We start from the raw sequence: 23,023 nt of genomic DNA on the forward strand, positions 1-23,023 counted from the left end.
CAGATATGTTTTGTAATGTGCTGTATAGAAATAAACCTGTAACCCAATACATGAGCACAACCTTTCTTCATGTTTGTTTCCCTGCAAAAAAAACTCGTACTTGTAGAGACACCAACATTTACGGCAACAAATGTAAGCAGCTTTAGGAAGATTGAAATAAAGGAACATATTTTAGAAATAATCTTTTAAATTACTTTGAAACTGAGTCACCACCTTGCCTTTTGTTGAGAATCATAATTTGATTGATTTGATCACACACCAACACCATCTTTCACAGATAGCGACAGTTAAAAAGTTTTTTTTTTTTTTTAAAGAATAATGTTACTACAAAACGAGGCTCTGTGTGCCTGTATGTTTATTTTCTTGGTTTAAATTTGTTTGTTTTGTGAAGGCTGCGGTGCTTTCTTCAGCCACAAGGTAACACTCTTGGTTTTTGGCACTTTTAAAATAAAAAAGGTTTAAAGGATGACTTTGCTTTAATCTTCCCTCCTCCGCAGCACATTAGATTGCAGTACATCTTCGTACAGGTAATTGTCAAAATAAAAGAAACAGTAGTGGTTTAATTTTCTTTTTAAGAATAGAATAACAATATTTAGGTATAATTATCAAACAGAGGACAAAAATATAAAAAAAATGAACAGCACAATGATGAATGACTTAAAATACTGCATAGTACAAATGCCCCATAGCTGTTTTTGTCTGTCCTGCTTCATAGGGTACAAAGGACCAACAGGGACAGACCGCAATGAGACAGCCTCATCAGTTCTTTTTCCTCTGACAAGGAAGAAAAAAAAAAAAAGTCCAAAAACATTTCAAAATCTGACTTTCGGCTGTTGCTTGTCGGGCAAAACAAAGTCCACAGCACCGTCCTGCTTTTCAAGAACCAGCTCAGAATGGCTGAATAAAAATACAGCGTGGTCTTTGATCCCTGGACAAAAAGAGAGGTGTCTGCTGGAAAAGTCGGTCCTTCTGGGTTTCCCCAAGTGTTATTCGGGTTCACTGCTATTCGTGGTCTTGTCCCACTCTATGCTCTCCTCGCTGTGCGTGGGAGACGGAAGGGGCCCACCTGCCCCCGGGGGACGCATTCTGAGTCCCTGGAAGCGTCTGCACTCGGGGCAAATCCGGATGTGGCTGCACCCCCTGGCGACCAGGGCGGCCTCCTGCGCCAGTCTGTGGGAGAGCGGCTCAGGCAGGCCGGTGCCTGCGCACAGTTTGCCGTTGCTGAGGCTGACGGCGGCGGCTCTCGCTCGACGCTCCTCCAGGGGTAAAGGTCGCGGCCGCAGCATGGTCGCCGTCCGCCGGCGCCTCACCTGCAGGCCGTCCCGACACAGCACGATCCCGTGGAGCTCCCGCAGCATCTCCTCGCACACTGACTGCTGCGTGCACACACAGGTATGGGGGGGAAAAAGAGAGAAAAGGATAGAGGGGGGATAAGAGAGGGAGAAAAATGGAGAGAGGCCAGACAAGTCACTGACTGACTGACTCGATCAGGACAGACTGACGGACGCCACGGACACACACAACACATACAGGTTTCATGGTTATCTTCGTGATTGGTTAACAAGAAAAAAGTAGAATCACAACACATTTATGTGACATATTAATATGTTAATATTACTTCTAACATGCACACATGTAGCCACATGAATAATAGTTTTCTGCTCATCTCTTCTCCAAGAGATTGGAAGAGACCCCGTGAACCCCCTCCCTCTTTTTTTTCAACCTACAAACTCAAACTTCTATGCATTTTATCAGGATTTATGAACAAAAAAGTAAAGCATAACTATGAATCAGAAGGAAAATTGTACATTGTTGTAAATTATTTTTATAGAAAAGTGTGCACTGGTAGTCAGCCCCCTTTACTCGTGATACCCCCAAGTGAAACCCAGAGCAATTAGAGATTATAGTCCTCTTGTGTGTCATTAATGTGGGGGGGTAATTGCTAATATGTGAAAGAAGTGCCACGGTGTGGACCAAAATGTCCCCTACATGCAAAATGATATGCACACACATTACCTACAATACGCTATCCACATGGTGAAACATTAGGGTAGCAGCTTTATGGGGGAGTGGTAGCCTAATGTTTAGAGAAAGACCCTCAACCCCAGATTGCTCCCTGGGGGCACATTCCAAATGTTGTAATGTGTACAAATAAAATTTGTACAATTAAAATAAAGATTTCTTTTTCTTCTTCTTATGCTGCGAGGGTGGATTTATTCAGAAGAGAACGAAAAGCTGGTTGAAGTTTATGGGAATATATGGATATAACTAAATACAAGGCAAGAATAGAAGAAAACCTGTTAGAAGCCCAAAACACTGTAGTGGAGGAATAGAACAAATAGTTTTTAGATGTGCAAATCTGAAAAAGACATCGCCCCAAAAGACCTGCAGCTGCTACTGCAGCAAAAAGGGTATTTTACAAAGTATTGACCCAGAGGGACTAAATCTAAATCCACCAAATATTTTTATATTTTAATATGCAAAGGATTTTTTGCTTTAATTTTACTTTAATCAATTTATTTCCACTTCACAATTATGTGCTTCTTTGTGTTGCTCTGTCCCATTAAACCCAAATTAAATACACTGGAGCTTGTGGTTGCATCTTAATTTTTTTTTTGCAAAGGTTTAAGGCAGTACCGTATAAAGTAATTTGCAAGGGTCTGTATAGGTCAGATGCTGCTGCTCAGAGGGAAAGGAACAACTCTAAAACTGCAAACAGATATGACTCCATAAAGTCTGATACGTGCAAACATTGTATATACAATTCACATGAATCACACAAAATGTGTTTCTGAGTAAAACATGTGTTTCTATGGGCTTTTACAGGTGCTGGTCATATAATCAGAATATGAAAAAGTAGATTTTTTTCAGTACTTCCATTCAAAAAGTGAAACTTGTATATTATTATATTTATTCATTACACACAAACTGATATATTTGAGGTGTTTATTTCTTTTAATTTTGATGATTATAACTGACAGCTAATGAAAACCCCAAATTCAGTATCTCAGCAAATTAGAATATTACTTAAGATCATAAAAAAAGGATTTCCAGAAATGTTGGCCAACTGAAAAGTATGAACATGAAAAGTATGTTCATATACAGACTCAGAATCAGAATCAAACATACTTTAATAATCCCAGAGGGAAATTGCTGAAATTACAGCACTCAGTATTTAGTTGGGGCTCCTTTTCCCTGAATTACTGCAGCAATGCGGCGTGGCATGGAGGCGATCAGTCTGTGGCACTGCTCAGGTGTTATGAAAGCCCAGGTTGCTCTGATAGTGGCCTTTAGCTCTTCTGCATTGTTAGGTCTCGCATATCACATCTTTCTCTTCACAATACCCCGTGGATTTTCTATGGGGTTATGGTCAGGCAGGTTTTCTGGCCAATTAAGAACAGGGATACCAGGGTCCTTAAACCAGGTACTGATAGCTTTGACACTGTGTGCAGATGTCAAGTCCTGTTGGAAAATGAAATCTGCATCTCCATAAAGTTGGTCAGCAGAAGGGAGCATGAAGTGCTCTAGAACTTCCTGGTAGACGGCTGTGTTGGCCTTGGACCTCAGAAAACACAAAGGACCAACACCAGCAGATGACATGGCACCCCAAACCATCACTGACTGTGTAAACTTTACACAGGACCTCCAGCAACGTGGATTATCTGCCCCTCCTCTCTACCTCCAGACTCTGAGACCTTGTTTTCTAAATAAAATTCAGAATTTACTTTCATCAGAGAACATAACTTTGGACCACTCAGCAACAGTCCAGTCCTTTTTGTCCAGGTGAAGATGCTTTTGACAGTGTCTATTGTTCAAGAGTGGCTTGACGCAAGGAATGCGACAACTGAAACCCATGTCTTATACGTCTGTGTATGGTGGTTCTTGAATATCTGACTCCAGCCTCTCTATTAAAGCTATAGTTGGTAATCCTACTCACCTTATACTACTCTAACCTATCACTGCCGTTCAGTCAGAAGGGCAGGAGTTAGTCAGAGTTTTGGTCCTGCTCTCACCCCCCTCTGTCACTCAAGTTCTGGGGGAATTGCCTTATTTATTGGTTGACCCACATGCGCTCACGTAGCGCCAGTGTGCGTGCACACGTTCCTTGTTTGTTTTCGCTTGCCGGCTGCGCACTTCTAGTGTTTATGTATCCGGTCAGCTTAGCGATTAGCTTAGCGGTTAGCTTCGGTGTTAGCCGTTCATTGTAGCTCCTCTGCTACAATGGCTGACAGTCGCAGGAAGTGAACCGCGTACACGTTTCTGACAGGAAGGTCTCAGTAGAAAGAACTAAGACCAGAGTGGATTTGGGAGATTTTTTTCATGCGATTCCCCTGAGGAGCGGAAGAGCAGGTAAGACGGTCTTGCGCATGCACATGCCTGTTATTCAAAAAGGGACTTATGGAAACTTTTTAAAAAAATTGCAGATTCTACTTTTAAAGTGCTTGGACACAGTGCTCTGTGAACAGCCAGCCTCTTTATCAATGATCTTATATCATTTTATCTTATATCTTGCCCTCCTTGTGCAAGGTGTCAATGGTCGTCTTTTGGACAACTGTCGAATTCAGCAATCCTCCCCATGATTGTGTAGCTAAAGAACTAGATTGAGAGACAATTTAATGGTCTTTGCAGGTGTTTTAAGTTAATTAGCTGATGAGAGTGTGGCACCAGGAGCCTTTTCACAATATTCTAATTTTCTGAGATACTGCATTTAAGGTTTTCATTGGTTGTCAGCTATAATCATCAAAATAAAATTAAATAAACACTTGAAATATATCAGTATGTGTGTAATGAATTAATATAATATACAATTTCACTTTTTGAATGGAATTACTGAAGAAAAATCAACTTTTTTATAATATTCCTATATGACCAGCATCTGTACATGTAAAGTTTACTGTATTAAAATTCCAGTATGTAGAAAAAAATCAATAAGAAAAAAATGTATCCTTAAGAACTAACATAAAAAAACGATTTTGGCACACACACCAACATTTCTAAAAATCGTTGTGCCTTGGATTTATCTTATAGCAGAGTTCCTGACTATCACAAAATGCTTTCAACACTTCTTTCCAGATTAAACTGTTAATTTAATTATGTTCTAAGGTTATAGGCATGCTCATGATTTATCATCTATAGAGTTTACAGTAGCAGTAAAAAATACTTGGAAATGCATTCAAAATACTTTTAAAAAGTCATATAACTGTTCTGACAGCCTGGTATTAATGGAAAAAACTTGGAACTTATAGAGTAATGGATGCAAAACCTCATGTTTCCTCTGGTGTAGTGGGCACAAAGCACATCTAGGTCAAATCACCCTTTCTCACCTCATTTCCTGGGGCCTGTTTTAACATCCAAACAAACTCCAGCACAGCCATGAAGATAGCCACCAGTAGGCCACACACTAGCACCACGAAGATACCGCCGATGTTCTCCATACCGAGACCTGAGAAAATTAGAGAAATGGGTAATAAAGACGCAAATGGTGATCAAATGCATTGAGGATTGCTCTTTTAAAAAAAAAAAAAAATTCAACCTTTGGCACGGTGGTCCTCCTCCTTTGGACACTTGCCACCATCCCACCACTTCCTCTTGAGAATCTCCAAACGGTTGTCCTCCTGGAGTTTGAGTATAGCGAGGTCAAACTCATCGCGGTACACGGATCCCTGAAGAGGTAAAAAGGAAAAAAGTTCTACATGTCTGTCTAAAAGTTTCTGAAACCTGCAGAACTTTCTCTGCATTAATCTCTGATACAGGACACAATCACATCTTCACACAAGCTTCAAGAAAACAGCAGATCTGTGTGGCAGAGGTTGGTTTGGCAGTTCATTTGAAGATAATATCAGAGGCAGGTCTTTTGACTGAACAACCCAGAGTCAGTCCCCATTTGTCGTAAAGGTTCATTGTAGCAACTGCACTCCCAGTGGCATAAATTTCAGATTTTTATCAGCTCATTATGCTGCACCTCTCTCTTCTCCTTCGGTTGTAAAGGAGGTCCTTTCTGGAACAGTAATAAAGCGGTGCAAAAGGAGATTGCAACGAGGAGAACCCGATGCATCTTTGACAAGCCGTTCCTAGTTAAGAAAACCCTGACAAATTTAATCGACATAAATCATTTCCCTCATAACTATATAGTTTCAATATTCTTTTTTTTTTTTTGCTGATACAGGGTGAAGCTAGATATTTGCATGCACTATATAAAAAGACAGCTAACATTTTTTTAACCCCTGTGTGAACCTAGATCAGACTGTGCTATAGGTCACGCAGAATACTTTGCTGATCTGAAAGATGTGGGGTTTTTCAGCCTTTACAAGCGCGTTCAAAGTAAAAGAGAAACTCTAGCGCTGGCTCAGCTTCCTGTCTCTCTACGCAACCTGTGCTGCTCTCTGAGCTGTTCTCGGACAACTGTCCGTTTGCGGTAGAGCTGCGCAGAGCAAAACGGAAACCCTTATTATCAGATCTAAAGGTTTTACTTTTTCTTAAGCAACGGTAAGCAACGTTTATGAAGCAGGGAAACATCTTTGATCCTCTCACATTTAACTCTAATGGCAACGAAACATGTTACAAGCCGCATTTTCAACACGTTGTACCAAAAACAGAGAGAAAACCTGCTGTCGTTCGCCTAGCGTTTTAGTAAACTTCTCCACCTGAAAACTTTGTGAGCCAGACATGAGTTTACTAAAGACTAAAAAAAGTTTGGCTAAACCTTTTGCTGGTGCCAAATGTGGGCAACCCTTAGTTTGTGCATGCATCTGCTCCTCAAGTAGTTTCATCGAGCAAACAGCATCTCGCTGCGTTGACTCAGTTTACCCACATTTAAATGAGTCATTATACATGCATAATGACTCATTTACTACCTATACTACATCCCCTTATTTGTTTGCACGTATATCAATTACAGCCAGGGCCAATAGGTTTTAGAAAACTAATGCAGACAACAGAACCTTTTATATGGTATGCAAGCTTTCATGCACATCTCTGCTTGAAAATCTTTCATTAAGATTTTTGTTCTGCACTTGTACTATTTTAATTTCACTGTGATGGTTCTGATTTGGGGTTGCACAGTGGCACAGTTGTTCTTCGGTTAGTCTAAATCGCCAGTAGGTGTGAGCGTGGCTATGGTTGTTTATCCTGTGTGGTTTTAAGGTGACCTGTCCAGGATGTACCCCACCTCTGGCCTAATGGAGACAGGCCAGAGGTGGATACCCCCCGGGACGCTGTACGGACAAACGGGTATAGACAACGGATGGATGCATGGTTCTGATTTGTACATTGAATTTATTCTAATTATAGCTGTTTGAGGACTAAAGCTAGAAATGAGCAAGTGGGTGAATCTGTTGCAGATCATCTTGTCTCTTAAGCTTAATGTGAAACATAAATGTTGAATTATTAAGGCTCTATAATGAAGGAATTGTTCAAAGAGATCAAAGAGCTCACATGTCTAGAAGAGTACATGTCCAGAGTGAGGTGGGGAACATTATCCACAAACAAATTGGATTTTTATCTTTTTAGACATCAAAGGATTTCAAATTAATCTTATTTACTTAAGATGCATTTCCCCCCCCCCCCATTCTGCAAGAGATCAAAGCGCAAATAAAAATTACATCTAAACTCTCGGAAACATTTAGCCAGAACGATGTTCTGAATTTCCTACCCGTCTCGTTCCAGCAAAGAAAGCGCTCTGTATAAACCTGGCTGTACGTCTCGCTAGTTTCTCACTTTTTTTTCCCTTGCATCACTTTGTACAATAATAGGAGCCAATTGTTTGGCCATGCAGGGTCTTTACTTTTCAATTTAACCCTCCGATGCAACGTTTATGATCCATTCTTCAACTAATGCTCCTTTTCTTCTTTGCCGTTTTCTGGGCTTCCCTGTGAATTATACAGCACATTTAGGCGAAACTATCAGCGTCGGCCTCCAAAGGCACCATTTTTACGCCAATCCTCCTTTTCCCTTTACTCCACCAATAAATGTCAGCTTCTTTTCTCCCTTCAGATCCCTCTGCCTCCCACTGTTCCCCACTCACCCACTGGCATGCCGATGCCGTAGCCCTTGGTGTCGAGCAGCCCTCCGATTTGAGTCAGGTTGCAGTTCCTCTGGCGGTAGTACTCGTTCATGGTGCTCTCCAGCAAGTAGGCGTAGTTGGAGTTCAGGACCCGGGCGATGCCCTCCTCCGTGCTCTTCACGAACACGCTGGGCTGCTTCGAGTACATGAAGTTCCACATGCGCTGGTAGGTCTGGTAGCGGGAGTTCTGCACAGCGGCGAGAGGGGCGAGATCGGATCAAAGCGAACAAACAGCCGGCTGCAGAAAGTCTGGCGGCCGATGTTTATTGGCTGCAGATAAACATTTTGCGCCTTTGCTGATGTGGAGATGAGTTTTTATTTGTTTTCCCTTTTCATTTTCTGGGCTGATGGATTTATTCAGATTCTGATTCAGCGCTTCTGCTTCATCTGCTGTTTTTTTTTTTTTTTTCTCAGGCCGTATACCAGTTTCAACTCGAGCATCTACAGATTTCAGACCGAAAAGACTTCAAATGATCCCGCTGCCTGTCTTATATTTGCTTCTACCCAGTCTTCCCTGAGTCTTTCAGAGTTCAACAGGTATAAAAGCATGAAGGAGAGGAGAGCTAATGTCTCCTTTCTCCTCCTACAATACTATCCTTCAGTGTCACTCTGTCTTTCTCTGAGGTCAAATACCTAGAAGATGAAAGAGGTTAGAATTGGATTTTGACAGCCGACCGACTCCTTGAGGAGGAGGATATTGGATGGTGGTGCGGACCGGCAGGAAAGAAATAAAACTTATGGTTAGAGGAGAAAGACAAGCAGGTGATGACGAGCATCCCGACACTCGTGACCAATTGATCCAAAGAGAACTGGAAGTCAAAGCGAGCTCACCTTACTGATGGCAAGTTTATTATCATGTGCATCACATCTTATATCAAATTGGAACTTTTAATTATCTATTTCAAATGTTTTTTGTTTGTTTTTGACTGATGGTAAACCAACACAGAAATAAATTGCATTTCAGAAAAAAGAAACGGGGTCTGAAATATGAATTTTTTGTGTTTTTTCTCAAACTGACACAGAGTCACAAATAAACACACACATACACCTTAGGAAGTGTTCTGTCCATGGCGATGCAAAGCTCCTACACTGTGGACGGTTACACCGCTGTTCTTCTGGTTCATGGCAGCCCAGAACCTTGTTGGTTCCTGGGAGGTTCCTAAGTGCCCTATCCAATTTCCTTCAATCTATACATGACAATTTTGATAAGCTGGTTTAAATTTGGAAATAACTGAGCGTTCCAACATGATGATCATACAAAACACATTGATTAAATCATTTTAAGCCTTTAGCAAGGCCTTTCTAGCTCATTGAGCCCAATCGTGCTGAAAATATCTACACTGTGCTTAAAATCTAAGTCTGTGCCAGGAAATCTGTCATTTTTGGCCAAGAAGAAATCAATCATACAACCAGAATTATGCCAGAAACTTTGCTGAAGATGGGTAAAAATCCTGTGTTCACGGTGCAACTTGTTTTTTTAAACGTTTATGTATATATTTAACCCTTTATGTATATGTAGGGCATTTTTGAAGCAGTGTGGACCAACATTTCAAATGTGTGCACCTATGTTACGGTTACGGTCACAGTTTTTGCATTTAAAAATCTTTGAAGTTGTAAGTTGTATAAATAGCCTCCTACAAAAAAAAGGCTAAAAGCAACATTAATATGAGACCCATTACCATGTTACCACCTGACTGGAAAAGTACATGTTGAAACGGAAAGCAGTGGTGTGTGAAGCACAGTGATGGGAGCTCTCACCATAAAGAAAGTCATGGTGGATCCTCCGTGCATGGTGCCGTACTCAATCGCTGTCTGGTCGGCCAGGTCGTCCACTGACTCTATCGGCACATCCATCCTTTGAACGGTCAGGAAGGCGGCCAAGTTGGCGGTGTACGAGGAGATGATGATTAATGTAAAGGCCCACCTGTGGAGGATGGCAGAGACGAAGCACATGTGTATCCACCCATAAATTTATGTAAAAGTAGGCCGCTAAACGAAGACGGATTGTCTCGGTGAAAGTGTAGGAAGATTAAAATAACTGCACACCTGAGAGGAGAAAACACGACAGGAGGTTTCAGTGGGTGATGTGCTGGATGGATGGAGGGGGCTGGTGGAGATGGATGGAGAAATGGGGGCAATGGTTGGTTTGGATGGGGTTTTAGCTGCAAGAGCAGACACAGGCAGACAATGTCTCAAATGTACACATGCACAAATGCAATCATACATTTATTAAATCTAATGTCCAAGGAATCTGAAGTAAAGGTTACTAGGGCCGTCCCAGTTTGAAACAGAAAAAGAAACAACACGAGTTGTTTTACTTAGAAGTTTTAGTTTTTATCATCCGTGAAATTGCATGACGACCATCGCAAACAGTGGAGTATTTATCAGGAAGCAACGGAGAGAAGTTTGTTGTACATGTATTTTAATTGTCATTCATTTAATTTAATTTCAGTCCATCCAAATTCAGTATAACTCAATTAACTGTATTTACATGGCCAGTTTAAAAGACCAACAGATTCAGTTCATATCCAGTGGCGTATAAATATGTAGTTCATAACAATACAATGCACTCATATAGACAGATCAAGATTTAATCACATATAGTCAGATTCTTTTGTAATGACAGTTATTATAAAACAGTGAAATATCAGTATTACGTCAATTTTACCAGTTAGTAAAACGTTAAGTGTCTAAATAAACACAGTTTATCTCAGGGGATTTATGGGTTCACTTCTATGATGTATTTGTGTAAATGATATTTTATTCATCTATATGGTGACATTCAAAATTATTCAAACGTCAAACGACTTTTTTCCATGTTTTGGTACCTTACAAGCCCAAAATTCAACTATTGTTTTTCATATAAATAAATAAAAAACAAATACATAGAAAATAAAAAGTATAAAAAGTGTGGTGAGCATTTGTATCGAACTCCTTTACTCTGACGCAAATAAATAATCCACATATTTACAGAAATCAGCTGCTTAGTAATCAATGTGCACCTGTGTCTAACTACATCCTCGCATAAATCCAGCTGTTTCATGAAGCCCTCAGAGGTTTGTTGGAGAACATCAGCGAATAAACGGGGAGCAAGGTATGAAGGACAACTATTACTGTTACGCTAAATAAACTTGGCCTTTATGGAAGAGTAGAGGAAGAAAGCTATCAGCGAAGGAACCCCTGCTTGCAGTTTGCCACAAGCAAAGTAGTGAACGTAGCAACTTTACAGAGGAAGATGGTCTGGTCTGATAAGACAGAAGTGGAAGTTTTTAGTCTACGTGGAATATCTGATGTCTGTTAAAAAAGCTAACACAGCACATCAAAGTGAACACAAATTCCCCCCTGTAAAGCAAGGTGGTGGCAGCATCGTGCTGTGGAGTTGCTTTTCTTCAGCAGGGATGGGGGAAGCTGGTTAGAGTTGATGGGAAGAGGGGGAAAGTTAAACACAGGACAGTCGTGGGAGAAAGTTAGAAGTTAGAAAATGCAAAGGAGTTGAGGCTGTGGTGGAGGTTCACCTGATAGCGGGACATCCATCCTAAACATACAGCCAGAGTTACAACAAGAGCAGTTCAGACCTAAATCCAACTAAATATCTGAGGTAAGACTTCAAAATGAATGTTTACAGACACTCTCCATCCAGTCTGGTAGGGCTTAAGCTATTTTGTAATTAGAATGGGAATGGATTTCAGCCTCTAATTATGCTAAGCCAACCCCAAAGCACTTGCAGTGAAAGGTGGTTCTACAAAATAGGTGGGCTAAATACAAATGCATGCCGCACTTTTCAGATTTTGTTTACAAAACACGCACACACACACACATATATATATATATATATGTATACACACACACACACACACACACACACACACACATATACACATATATATATATACACTGCAAAAAGGGAACTAAAAGTAAGTAAAAGTTTCTTGAAATTAATGTGTTTTTCCTAGATTTGAGGAGCTAAATAAGATTATTTGCCAATGGAATGAGTATTTTTACCCCTAAAATAAGATAATTAGATAATCACTTGAAATAAGATGATGGAGATGAGTTGTTCCTATTTTAAGTGCAAAAATCTTATTCCATTGGCAAATAGTCTTATTTACTTGCTCTAATTAAAGAAAAATACATTGATTTAAAAACAATTTCACTTACTTTTAGTTCTCTTTTTGCAGTGTACATACATATATATATACACATATACATATATAAACATATAAATATATACACATATATATATACACATATATATATATATATATATATATATATATATATATATATATATATATATATATATATATATATATATATATATATAACGATCTAGCCTCTTAACAAGCATTACAACTCTCACATGGTGCCTAAATGTGCCCTAAGGACATGAGCTCATTATATTTATTAGTGAAGAACTGTAAAATGTCAACAATTATTATTCTTGAACTGGTGGCAAGGGAAAAAAAATAAAAGGTGAAATGCATTTCAAGTTGCAGCAGCAGCAGGTCGGAGCAGAAAGGAATGTGTGTTACACCGGTGGGTTTGAAAGCTGAAAACAGTCGTCAGTACTAACCACACTCCGCTGACGCAACGCGTCGACAACGCTCTGGGAGCGATGGTGGATCCCTGCTGCATGAATCCTCCGACGGGGAACCAGAAACTGTTGCCGAGCGAGTACTGGTTGATCAACAAGTTGCAGCGTCCCTTCAAACAGGGGTGGGGGTTGTACCACTCGTATGGCGTCAGCCTGCAGAGGATGAGGAGGCAGAGAAGGTTATACAAACAGGAGGAAAGAATCGGGGAGGAAAGGCCCAAGAGACAGACGGATTTCAGGACAGAAAGAGGAGCGACTGACGAGGAGCAAAACCAGTGCCACAGTAAAGCGAGCACAAAGTCACCTTGGCTTTCCAGAGGGAGAAACGGCTTTCTTTTCAATCCCCAAAGTGCAGCTTACTTTAATCATAGGGACATCGGCTGTGGGTTTTGAATGCGCAAATGTTGCACATGGGACATCTGTGAAAAATCGGTGCTGTGGAACACCGGGACACTATTGGCAAATATCTTGTTCAAATATGAACTACTGTGTGACTTGCCCCCTAAACAACTGTATTAGGAAGTTATAAGGAAGACTTCTGCATTTATTCTTTCTTTTATCTTTCATGATGCAGCTCCCCTACCGACACCTCTCTAAGGGCTTAATAAGCCAGCTGATCTGGGGTCGTGCATTCATCCTACAGCTTATTTAAAATGCTGCACTCTTGTCTTGTGATCAAGCAATATTTCAGCCTACAGCGCCTGCGGTACACTTCCTGGCCAGCAGGTGGCAGTGTGGTTCTAACGACCTGCCGCTTGGAGGAGAGCGTTTCCCCCCCCCCCCCCCTCTCCTGTGGCGTTGAAGATCAACCACAAAAACTTAAAAGAAGCGGGGGAACAGACACCTGTTTCCTGCTCTGTGTATCTCCCAAACCACAGTTTTTTTGTGTGTGTGTCTCTAATCTCCCTTTGTTCGCCCCTCGCACTTTTGTCTCCTCCTCCTCTGTAAAGATCAAGCTCTCAGTACCTGGCCACTAGAAAGAGGACGCAGCTGACGGCCAAGTAGGCCAGAAGCATGAAGAGCCAGACGCCAGGGGAGAAGGGATCCAGGAAGGAGAAGTAGCCCGGCCGGCGTCCCTGAAAGACAACAAACACAAATAAGTTACAGACTACATGAGAGAAGACAAAAAAAAAAAAAAAAAAAAAACACTTTCAATTACTGAAGCTTACTGAAACCCATTGACCAGTTTCATTTAAAATCAAATATAAGATAAGATACAAACATGTGCTTACAGAGCATTGCAAAAGTATTAACGCCTTTCAAATTTAGCCAAATTACAAACATAAACCTGACCGTATTTACTTGGGATTTGAAATAAATTGGCATATAAATGTGGAGTGAAAGAAAGGGGAAACATGATTTCAGCCACCTTCATTCTGACACCCCTAAATAAATCCTAGGGCAACAAATCGGTTTCAGAATCTACCTGTTTGTGACTGTAAATCAGTAGGAATACAAGTGTCGCGTAAACGCCTCAGATGTTTGTCGGAGAACATGAAGCCCGTTCTTTGGAGGAGCTGCAGAGACCTTTGCAGGGAAACTGTTAGTAATTCGCTCCACAAGTTTGGGCTTTATGGAGGAGCAGCGAGAAAAAAAACACAGAATAATTCTCATTTGCAGTTCACCACAAGCTATAGGGGACACAATAAAGGTGCTTTGGTCAGGTGGGACCAAAATTTGCAAAACAGGCAGCATCAACGCATGACAACGCATGGAATCTGGTCACGGGTCGTAGACCGAGGGCGCAAAATACAGTGCTGTCCCAGAGGAAAACCTGTAGGAGGCTCCAAAAGATGATGGACTGACACTGAGGTTCACCTTCCACACTGCAAAAATGGAACTAAAAATAAGTAAAATCTTCGTAAAATGAGTGTATCTGTCCTTGATTTGAGCAGGTAAATAAGATTATCTGCCAGTGGAATAAGATTTTTACAATTAAAATAGGAACAATTCATCTCCATCATCTTATTTCAAGTGCAGGATGTCTAATTATCTTATTTTAGGGGTCAAAATACTCATTCCATTGGCAGATAATTGTATTTACCTGCTCAAATCTAGGACAAAAACACAAGTTCTAAGAACATTTTACTTATTTTAGGTCCATTTTTGCAGTGCAGCTGGATGACAACCCTAAACACACAATTAGAGCTACAAAAGTTTAGGTCAAAGCATACGTACAAGTCAGGATGGCCAAGTCAAAGTCCAGATGTGAATCAAAGCGAGAACTTGTGGCAAGACTATTCAAAGACGTCCTTCAGCCAATCAGATTGAGTTTATATTATTTGTCAAGGAAAAATTATCAAAAACATTAGGACCTTCATGCTCAAAGCAGGTAGACAGATGTCCTAAAAAAAACCCTGTCGTAGGAATTGCAACAAAAGGCGGTTCTACAAGTTATTTACCCAGATGGAATGAACACAAAGTCACAGCACACTAGATTATTATTTGAAAAAATAAATAACAAAAACAAAAAAACATTTATTGTTGTAATCACACTTCAAAACTGCACTGCTTTGTGTTGATCTATTGAATAAAATCCCAGTGACACAATGAAGTTTTTGTCAATAACATGACAAAACGCTCGAAGGGCATGGGTACTAGAACGTTGCACGGTCAAAATGCGACAGTGAGATGATTGCCATTTTCAAGCTTCTCTCCTCTAAAGCTAGAAGACAGAACATTTCTTTTTTTTTAATTTGAGCGTTGACTCCCTTGCTTCAGGCCAGTTCAGTCTGCGTAACTAACATTAGCTGCTGCCTGCGTCAAATTGGAGAAGACGGAAAAAGGTGACTGCAACCGTAAATAAAGCGATTGTGATGCGATAAGCACAGATCTTCCTGTCCTAAACAGATAGCACTGTAATTATGTGGATCTCATTTGCATGTAAACACTCAGATCAACACTGTATGAAAGCCCAAACTCAGTCTCCCATGAAATGTCAACAGAGTGGCACAGAGCTGGAAAGCGATACGCCAACAGAGATAAGAGGCTTTACGTCCCAGACTCTGGTGCTAAAAAATACTCTGCCTTACAAAAATATTCACACCACATGTTACAGCCACAAACATCCATGTACTTTATTAAGTTTTTATGTCATAGATCAACACAAAGCAGCCTATAATTGGGAAGTGGAAGAAAAATGGGACATGGCTTTCAACATGTAGAAATGAAAAGCTCACAAGCGTGGTTTCCATATGTATTCAGCCGCCTTTACTCAGATAACCCTAAATAAGAACCAGGGCAACCAATGCTTGGAGAAGTTGCTTATTTACTTAACAGAGTCCACATATGACTGTTCTATTAAGGCCACAGATATTTACGGGGTAACATTAGTTCAACTGCTTCACGAAGACCAAGGAACACACCAGATAGGCCAGGGGTACCGTTGAGTGGTTTGAAGCAATGTTAGATTATAAGACAACAGCTTTGAAAATTTTAAGTGACATGGTCAAGTCTGTCATTCAACAATGGGATGACTGTAGCACAACTACAAGTTAACATTATTCAGAGGAGCAGCCAAGGGCCCTGTTAAAGGAGCTGCAAAGATCCACAGCGCAGCGAGGATAATTGGCCAAAAGGATAATTGGACAGGTATATTTCGTATGCATATTTAAAACAGGTCACTCTTGAAAATGAGACCTTGTGGCTCAACGCAATACACCTGTATAAATGAAGGTGAAATAAAAGAAACTGTAACAAATCTAGATGGTTTCGGAAGAGTGGCAAATGAAAGGGATAAGAAGACATGCTAAAAATGGCCATAAGCCACGTGGAGGACAGTGGCAGCATGTGGAAGAAGGTGCTCCAATTTCTTAGCAAAGAAAAGCCCTACCTGGGGTGGAAAAACTGATACTGCCCCTACTGTAAGACATGGTGGCGACAGGTTCACCCTATGGGAATGATGAAAAGATAAATGGGCAAATGTTTCAGTGTCTAGATGTCCAAAGATGGCAGACACATGAACCGATGCACCTGCAGCTGTAACTGCAGGAAATTGTGCTTCAGAAAAAAGGTTGATTGGCTGAATGCAAATGCATGCCACACATTTCAGTTTTTTATCTGGGGGAGTGGTGGCCTAGTGGCTGGAGAGCAGGGCACTTGCAACCTAGAGAGGCTGCAGAGTTCCTGGTTTGACTCCCACTGTGGGAGTCCCACAGCCACTCTGGGTCCCGGAGCAAAACCCTTAGTCCCAGGATTCTCCTCGGGCTCCGCATGGTGGCAGCCCACTGATCTCTAAGTGATGGGTTAAATGCAGGAGACGCATTTCATTGGAATGCATGTTACAATGACAATAAAGATGACAATTATGATTAAAATGAAAACTATAATTTCTTTTCCTACCTCTTCATGCTACTTTGTTAATAGCAAGGCAAAGTATAGAAAAGATACAGATACAAGACGATGGTGTTGCCTGCTACTTATGCATGTGATATACTTTACATTAAAATTGCATGATGCAGTACAAGCTTCTATAAAAAAACCAAGTGGAGGTCAGAATGATTAAATGCAGTGAAGACAACAGGGAGTATTTGTGTGTCCCACAAGCCTGAATGCACTGGAGAGAGAGAAAGGTCAGATGATCAACTAAACCATTACAGCTGCATTAAACATAAATTCATTTCCATGACCTATAATTGACTTCCAGTAAGACCGGGGTTCACAGAAGCCCACCTCAGAGGGGAGAAGGGAAAATAGATTAATAGCTTTGGCTCGAGCAATAAGGCTAGCAGAGCCGGAGCAGCTACGGGGCTGCTATATATCTGTTTGGATTGGTTAGCGGGATATAAAGTAGCTAAAATAAGGTCGGCAGTCACTGGGCCAGTGGGAAACCAGGGGCTAATTTCTAATGTTTCATTATCCACCGCCAGCAGCATTCGTCCTCTAAATGAAACCAATTACAGATGAACCAGCGTCAGAACGGGTCTGCGGGCATATTTGTACGAGTTTGCGAACGCTCGTCCTGTATTTCTTTCCCGCGTAGTCAGTGAGGGAACATTAGCCGTTTACACACAGACGCACAACTGCCATCTGTTAACGGCCCAAAACTAATGGAGGTGGCTGTCGGGGCCGGGAGGACGCTCAGAGAGCGAAGGTGATCAAGGGGCCGTCTGCCTGAGTGTTATTAGAAAACAAACGCGTAGCACGTCGTGTAGAAATTGCTTATCTTCTCTTTCCGAAACACTCGGGAGCCCACGTGAACAAGCCTAAATCACTTTTATGGAAATACACTCAATTAGGTGTTCCTAGGAGACCTCACGCAAGATGGGATGGAGTATTGATAGATTTCCGAGGCCCTTCAAAATCAAATCTGAGGTAAAGTGCGGAAGAGGGGAAATTATTTTGTCGGGCATTTGTTACACAAAAAGACACGTGCAGAGACCAAAATCTCATTAATACGACTGTAATCACTCGTGTTTAAGTCTGGCTACGGAAAAGCGGGGGGCAAAGAGTGAGATCCAGTATCATTTTGAGCAAGATTCGAATCAGCCTGCCCGTCATGATGTGCACCGTTCTATCTGCATGGCGTAATTGCCTGCGACGATAATGATAATAGTGGTCTGAAAATAGAAGAGTAGAGTGCTGAAGCACACAATGGTCTCCTTAAAGGTAGAGTGCTGCCGCAAAGAGAAAAAACGCTGCCTTTCGTTGGCACCGGAGGTTGTGCTGACGCAACTCTTCCTGTTTGCTCGTCCAGTTTGTTGCATGCTGAAGAAGCGCTTTGTGGACCGCTGTGCCTCGGCGTGCCCGCATCTTAACTTCCCACCGAGGGGCTCTTATTACAATAAAAAGAGCCGAGGAGACGAGGGACTCCCTCGCTAACAGATGGCGGAGGAGCGAAGGTGCGGGAGAGAGAGGCTAGGAAACAGGAGACAGACAGGGAGAGGTGGGGAAGAGACAGAGATTACGAGGACAACTAGGGAAAACAGCTGGAGATTGTGCTGCTCAGAAAATCCCGACTTTTGGTGCGCTAAAATGTTTGCTTTGCGACTCAAACAAAGTTGTGTTTCTTCGCGGGTTGGAGGGAATCATCCATGGTGAGGCTGCGGCAGACACACTAATGAGCACTCAGAGGAAACCGCATAAAATCTTCCTCATTTCCAACGCATGTCATCAGTTGTTCCTCAGGAGACATTTTCTCTCTGTAAATATGCCATTTCATGAACATTTAAGTAAACTAGGAACGGAAAAAGAAATATGTTAAAAAATTAAACTTTCGGACGTCAAAATAAACATGCTAAACTGATTAATGATACCGAGGAGCCTCCTGTGTCGAGAAACTAATAGTAATTTATCACTTTATACTGATGCTCCTCTCAGTCCTGCTGAGTGTTTCAGGAGCTTTCGCCTCATTGTTCTGATTTTATTGCTGTGCTTTGATAGTTTTGGTTCCCTCTTTGTGCTCCTAAAAGCCTAAACTCTCTCTCTCTCCACTCAAGTTCTGATAAAATAACTCTGCACTCAGCACCAAACAGCGGCGGCACGGGGACAGTGATTGGCCTGAGAAGGCAGCAGGGCTTTTTGAAGCTGAGTGCTCGAATTTTGTTCAGACCAAAATGGTAGAAGGAGAGTTGGAGAGACTGGGGGGGTGGGGGGGGGGGGGGGGGGGGGTTGAAGTTAACAAGGTGCAGGTCCTGTCTGTTTCGTTAAAACTTCAGCTGCAAAACAGCCGTGGATTCAGATATGAACCGGCTGTAAGGAAAAACAATAGATCACAGAGGCTCTCAACCAATGAAAATCTCGGTACAATGGATTTAAAGACTGAAACGTGCTTAAGATCCAATGCCATCCATGAATAGAGATCTGGTGAAACAAGCTGTGGAGGATTCTAGAAAAAAAGGATTCTGATGCGAAAATGTTTAATTTTGTGGATTTTAATAATTTTTTGAAGTGATCCAATAAATCTGCGTCTATACAAACAATAAAATGTTTTTTTTTTTGCCCTTTACACTAGGCTGTATTTGTCACTGCAGCCCTCTGCTAGTGCAGCAAAATCCTCCTACGGAAAAGTGGAATGCATGTTTACCGAAGGCTTTCCAACCCTATATAGAGTCAGACTTTCCTTAAAAAAAACACACTGCAAAAATGGATCTAAAAATTAGTAAAATGTTCTTAAAGTTAGTGTATTTATCCTTGATTTGAGTAGGTAAAATTGATTATCTGCCAATGGAATGAGTATCTTGACCCCTACAATAAGATAATTAGGAGATGAATTGTTCCTATTTTAAGTGCAAAAATCTTATTCTATTGGCAAATAGTCTTATTTACCTGCTCAAATCAAGGACAAATACACTCATTTTAAGAACATTTTACTTATTTCTAGTTCTGTTTTTGCAGTGCAGTAAAGTTGTGTGTATCTTATGCAAAAAGTTGTTTGAAAATGATCAACTTTTAATTAAAAATTTTTTTGGTGGGTCAAAGTTCAATGTAATTAAATTTAGTATAAACTTTTGAATTGAATTTAAATATATTTTATTAATCTCAAACAAAAAATAATTGTTGCAACTCAAACTTTCTCAATAAGTCTTAAAACTAGGAGCTCCGGTCCTCGAGAGCTGCTTCTAGATGCAGCCCTGCTCCGACACACATGGACACAGCTCTTGAGGTGTTACCTCCTCAAGAGCTGTGTCCAAATTCAGGGGCTGCACCTTTCAAAGGCTGCATTTGTTGGCCGATTGCATGAGAAAAGAGACCATGAAGCCTGTCCAAATTCGAAGGAACCCTCACATGCGGTCGACAAATATGTCCTTCTTATCTCCAGATTTGAACGTCTCCTTCGTGGCCCACCCTATCCCATGATTCACAGCTGGTCGCCGCTCTTTGTTCAAGTGGAAGCGGCAATGGCGCAGAAAAGTGGCAAAAACTGATCAAAGGTTGATATGTTGGACTTTATGTGACCTAAAATGAACTTTTAAGAAGTTTTATAGTGAGAACGTAGCTTCGTAAACCTCTAATAGCTACTCGTTTTATCAAGATACGGCTTACTTGCAAAGGCGCTCCAAACTTTTTAGAAGTGTCCGTTTCCCGCTCGTCTCGCCAGCTGTGAGTTGATTGGTCGGTCGAGGCTCAACATACTCAGAGAGTACGTCTGACTCCGGCACCATGTTTTTAAATTCCTGCTGGCTTTTACCAACGAGTGGAAGTTAAATACAGATATAATTCAGTCAGGCGATATCTAACGGTTCACATTTAGTTTACGTCAGTGTTGCTGAGCAAATCGGTTTGGCGGAGAGTAAAGCTAAGCTTCATGATGGAATAATTTAAATAAATAAATAATCAAGTTAACTTTTAAGTCTTCCTGGAGAGAATAAAATAGAATAATCCATTAATGTCCCACAGAGACAGACAGACATGAAAAAAAAACTGAACAAAAAAAACTGAACAAACCTTTGCAGTTGCACGAATGTTTGAAAATCTGCTTAAAATAATTAGATTGTGATTTCACTGTACAAAAATGATAATAATACAACTTTTTTTTTTTGCACATTGTCCATGATTCTCTAGATTACAAGAGTCCTGCAGAAACAGAGCCTTTTCAGGTGGCATAAACTGGCTTCAACCCAACACTGCAAAATGAATCTAAAAATAAGTAAAATGTTCTTAAAGTTAGTGTATTTATCCTTGATATGAGTGGGTAAAATGGATTATCTGCCAATGGAATGAGTATTTTGACCCCTAAAATAAGATAATTAGACATCCTGCACTTGAAATAAGATGATGGAGATGAATTGTTCCTATTTTGAGTGCAAAAATCTTATTCCATTGGCAAATAGTCTTATTTACCTGCTCAAATCAAGGACAAATACAATCATTTTAAGAACATTTTTACTAATTTCTAGTTCTGTTTTTGCAGTGAAGTGGAGCCCAAAAACCTCAGCAGCCCCATTTAGCAGCACTTGACTGCCTGAGAAATTGTGTTATCCGTCTTTCTCTCACAAATACAACCTGTGCCAGTACAAGGTCTCTCAGGGTGAAGGAGGTTAAAGAAACAAAAGCTCCTCCAGATGGTCTGGGATTTCACTCTTTACACTCTTGTTCTCCTGGATGTATGGAGGGAGCATAATATCTTCATTTTGTAAGGTTAGTGTGTGACAGATACGTGTGTGTGTGTGTGTGTGCGTGTGTGTATCTTTTAAATCCTGTCAGCGGCTGTCTGTGCTGTCAATCACCTTGAGCACGGCAGACTCGGTACGTGCTCGGACGAGCCCCTCTGCCCGCCCTGCTCAGAGGCAGCAGGTGGTTGACTGCTGACGGGCAGAACACGGCAACCACAAGCAGCATGGCGGTAAAGGTTCAAGGGGAGATAAACACTCCGAAGAGGCAGAAGGCTGAGGTATTGACAGGAATAGCTGCTTCGGTGCGTGAATCAAGACTCAGAAAGCACCAAAGGTGGTTTTACGAGGGTTCGCTGCGGCGATATGTTGCCCCCGTCTCGTCACACATAAACATTCGCTGCCACGTGTAAACTATTTTTTATTAAGGCAGTGAATCCTTTTATCGGCGCTCCCCCCTTCTCTTAAGACGATAAGAGGACGCGAGGCAGATCGAAGGGTGTGAAAAGATGCAGACGCTGAAAGAGGAAAAAATCTTTACGGCCCGCTTTTATGAGAAAATCTAAACAAACAGCAGCGCAAAGAAAAAAAAAAAAAACACGCTGCCTCCAACCGTAAGCATATTCCTGTTTTTCTGTTAGCTCACAAATGAGTAAGTTGTACGTTTAACTTTTAGTGCCCTTGCTCTCCCTCGGCTTCCCGTTGCCTGTCTTCCTCCTCTCTTTGTTTCTCCCGGGGGGGGGGGGGGGGGGGGGCTGCCTACATGCCATGAAGGTGACTGAAGACGCTGGTGAGGTTATCCAGTCAAGGATTTCACCAAGTCATCGGGCCTTTTGGTATTCATCCCGCACCGTCAACCCCCGAGGCAACAGAGGGGTTCCTCTCCTGAATACTGACTCGCTGAAAGAAACTTTCTTTTGTCATTTTACCTGCTTTCCTCTATGCTCTGATTTCTTTGTCCTCCCTCTACCCGCTTCCTGCCTTCATTTCCACCGCTTTCCTGCTCTCTCCCTTTTATGCCGTCTTTCGTGCCGTCCCTCCCCACGTCTCCCCGGCTTGTGTCTTCCTCTCGGGGCTCTTTTGATGATGTGCGCGTCGCTAATTGTGTCCAAGCAGATGCTGTCAGATGTTACGCCTGATGAAGCGGCCGCGGGGGGGGCAATCTGTGGAGAGGAGCTGATTTGGCGGAGGTCAAACGGGGTCACTTCCACAGCTACGTCCTGCTGCCTCTCATGCTTCGCCAGGTCAGTTTGGCTAGTTTATAAAAAGGTATGAATCTATGTGGTCGTGTGTACCTACAGGCTTTACAAAAGCAGT

At 41.5% G+C, this 23,023-nt stretch overlaps 1 protein-coding gene across 2 annotated transcripts in view; it reads right to left on the minus strand.

The window, feature by feature from the left end:
- Nucleotides 1-295: 295 nt before the first annotated feature.
- grik4 (glutamate receptor, ionotropic, kainate 4) overlaps nt 296-23,023 on the minus strand; it is a 510,201-nt gene continuing 487,473 nt past the window's right edge. Inside the window, exons 15-22 of one of the 2 annotated variants that reach the window (XM_036149710.1) lie at nt 13,623-13,732; nt 12,636-12,809; nt 9,821-9,986; nt 8,028-8,249; nt 5,775-5,777; nt 5,534-5,663; nt 5,325-5,443; nt 296-1,376 (exon numbers count right to left, since the gene is read on the minus strand). In XM_036149710.1, the coding sequence (XP_036005603.1) occupies nt 987-1,376; nt 5,325-5,443; nt 5,534-5,663; nt 5,775-5,777; nt 8,028-8,249; nt 9,821-9,986; nt 12,636-12,809; nt 13,623-13,732 (1,314 nt within the window). In that variant the 3' untranslated portion in view covers nt 296-986. Of the gene's footprint in view, nt 1,498-5,324; nt 5,444-5,533; nt 5,664-5,774; nt 5,778-8,023; nt 8,250-9,820; nt 9,987-12,635; nt 12,810-13,622; nt 13,733-23,023 lie in introns of both variants that reach the window. The other variant, XR_004933217.1, reaches the window with a different exon arrangement.

The sequence above is a fragment of the Fundulus heteroclitus genome, chromosome 18 (genome assembly GCF_011125445.2).
Source record: "Fundulus heteroclitus isolate FHET01 chromosome 18, MU-UCD_Fhet_4.1, whole genome shotgun sequence".
Taxonomy (NCBI): Eukaryota; Metazoa; Chordata; class Actinopteri; order Cyprinodontiformes; family Fundulidae; genus Fundulus; species Fundulus heteroclitus.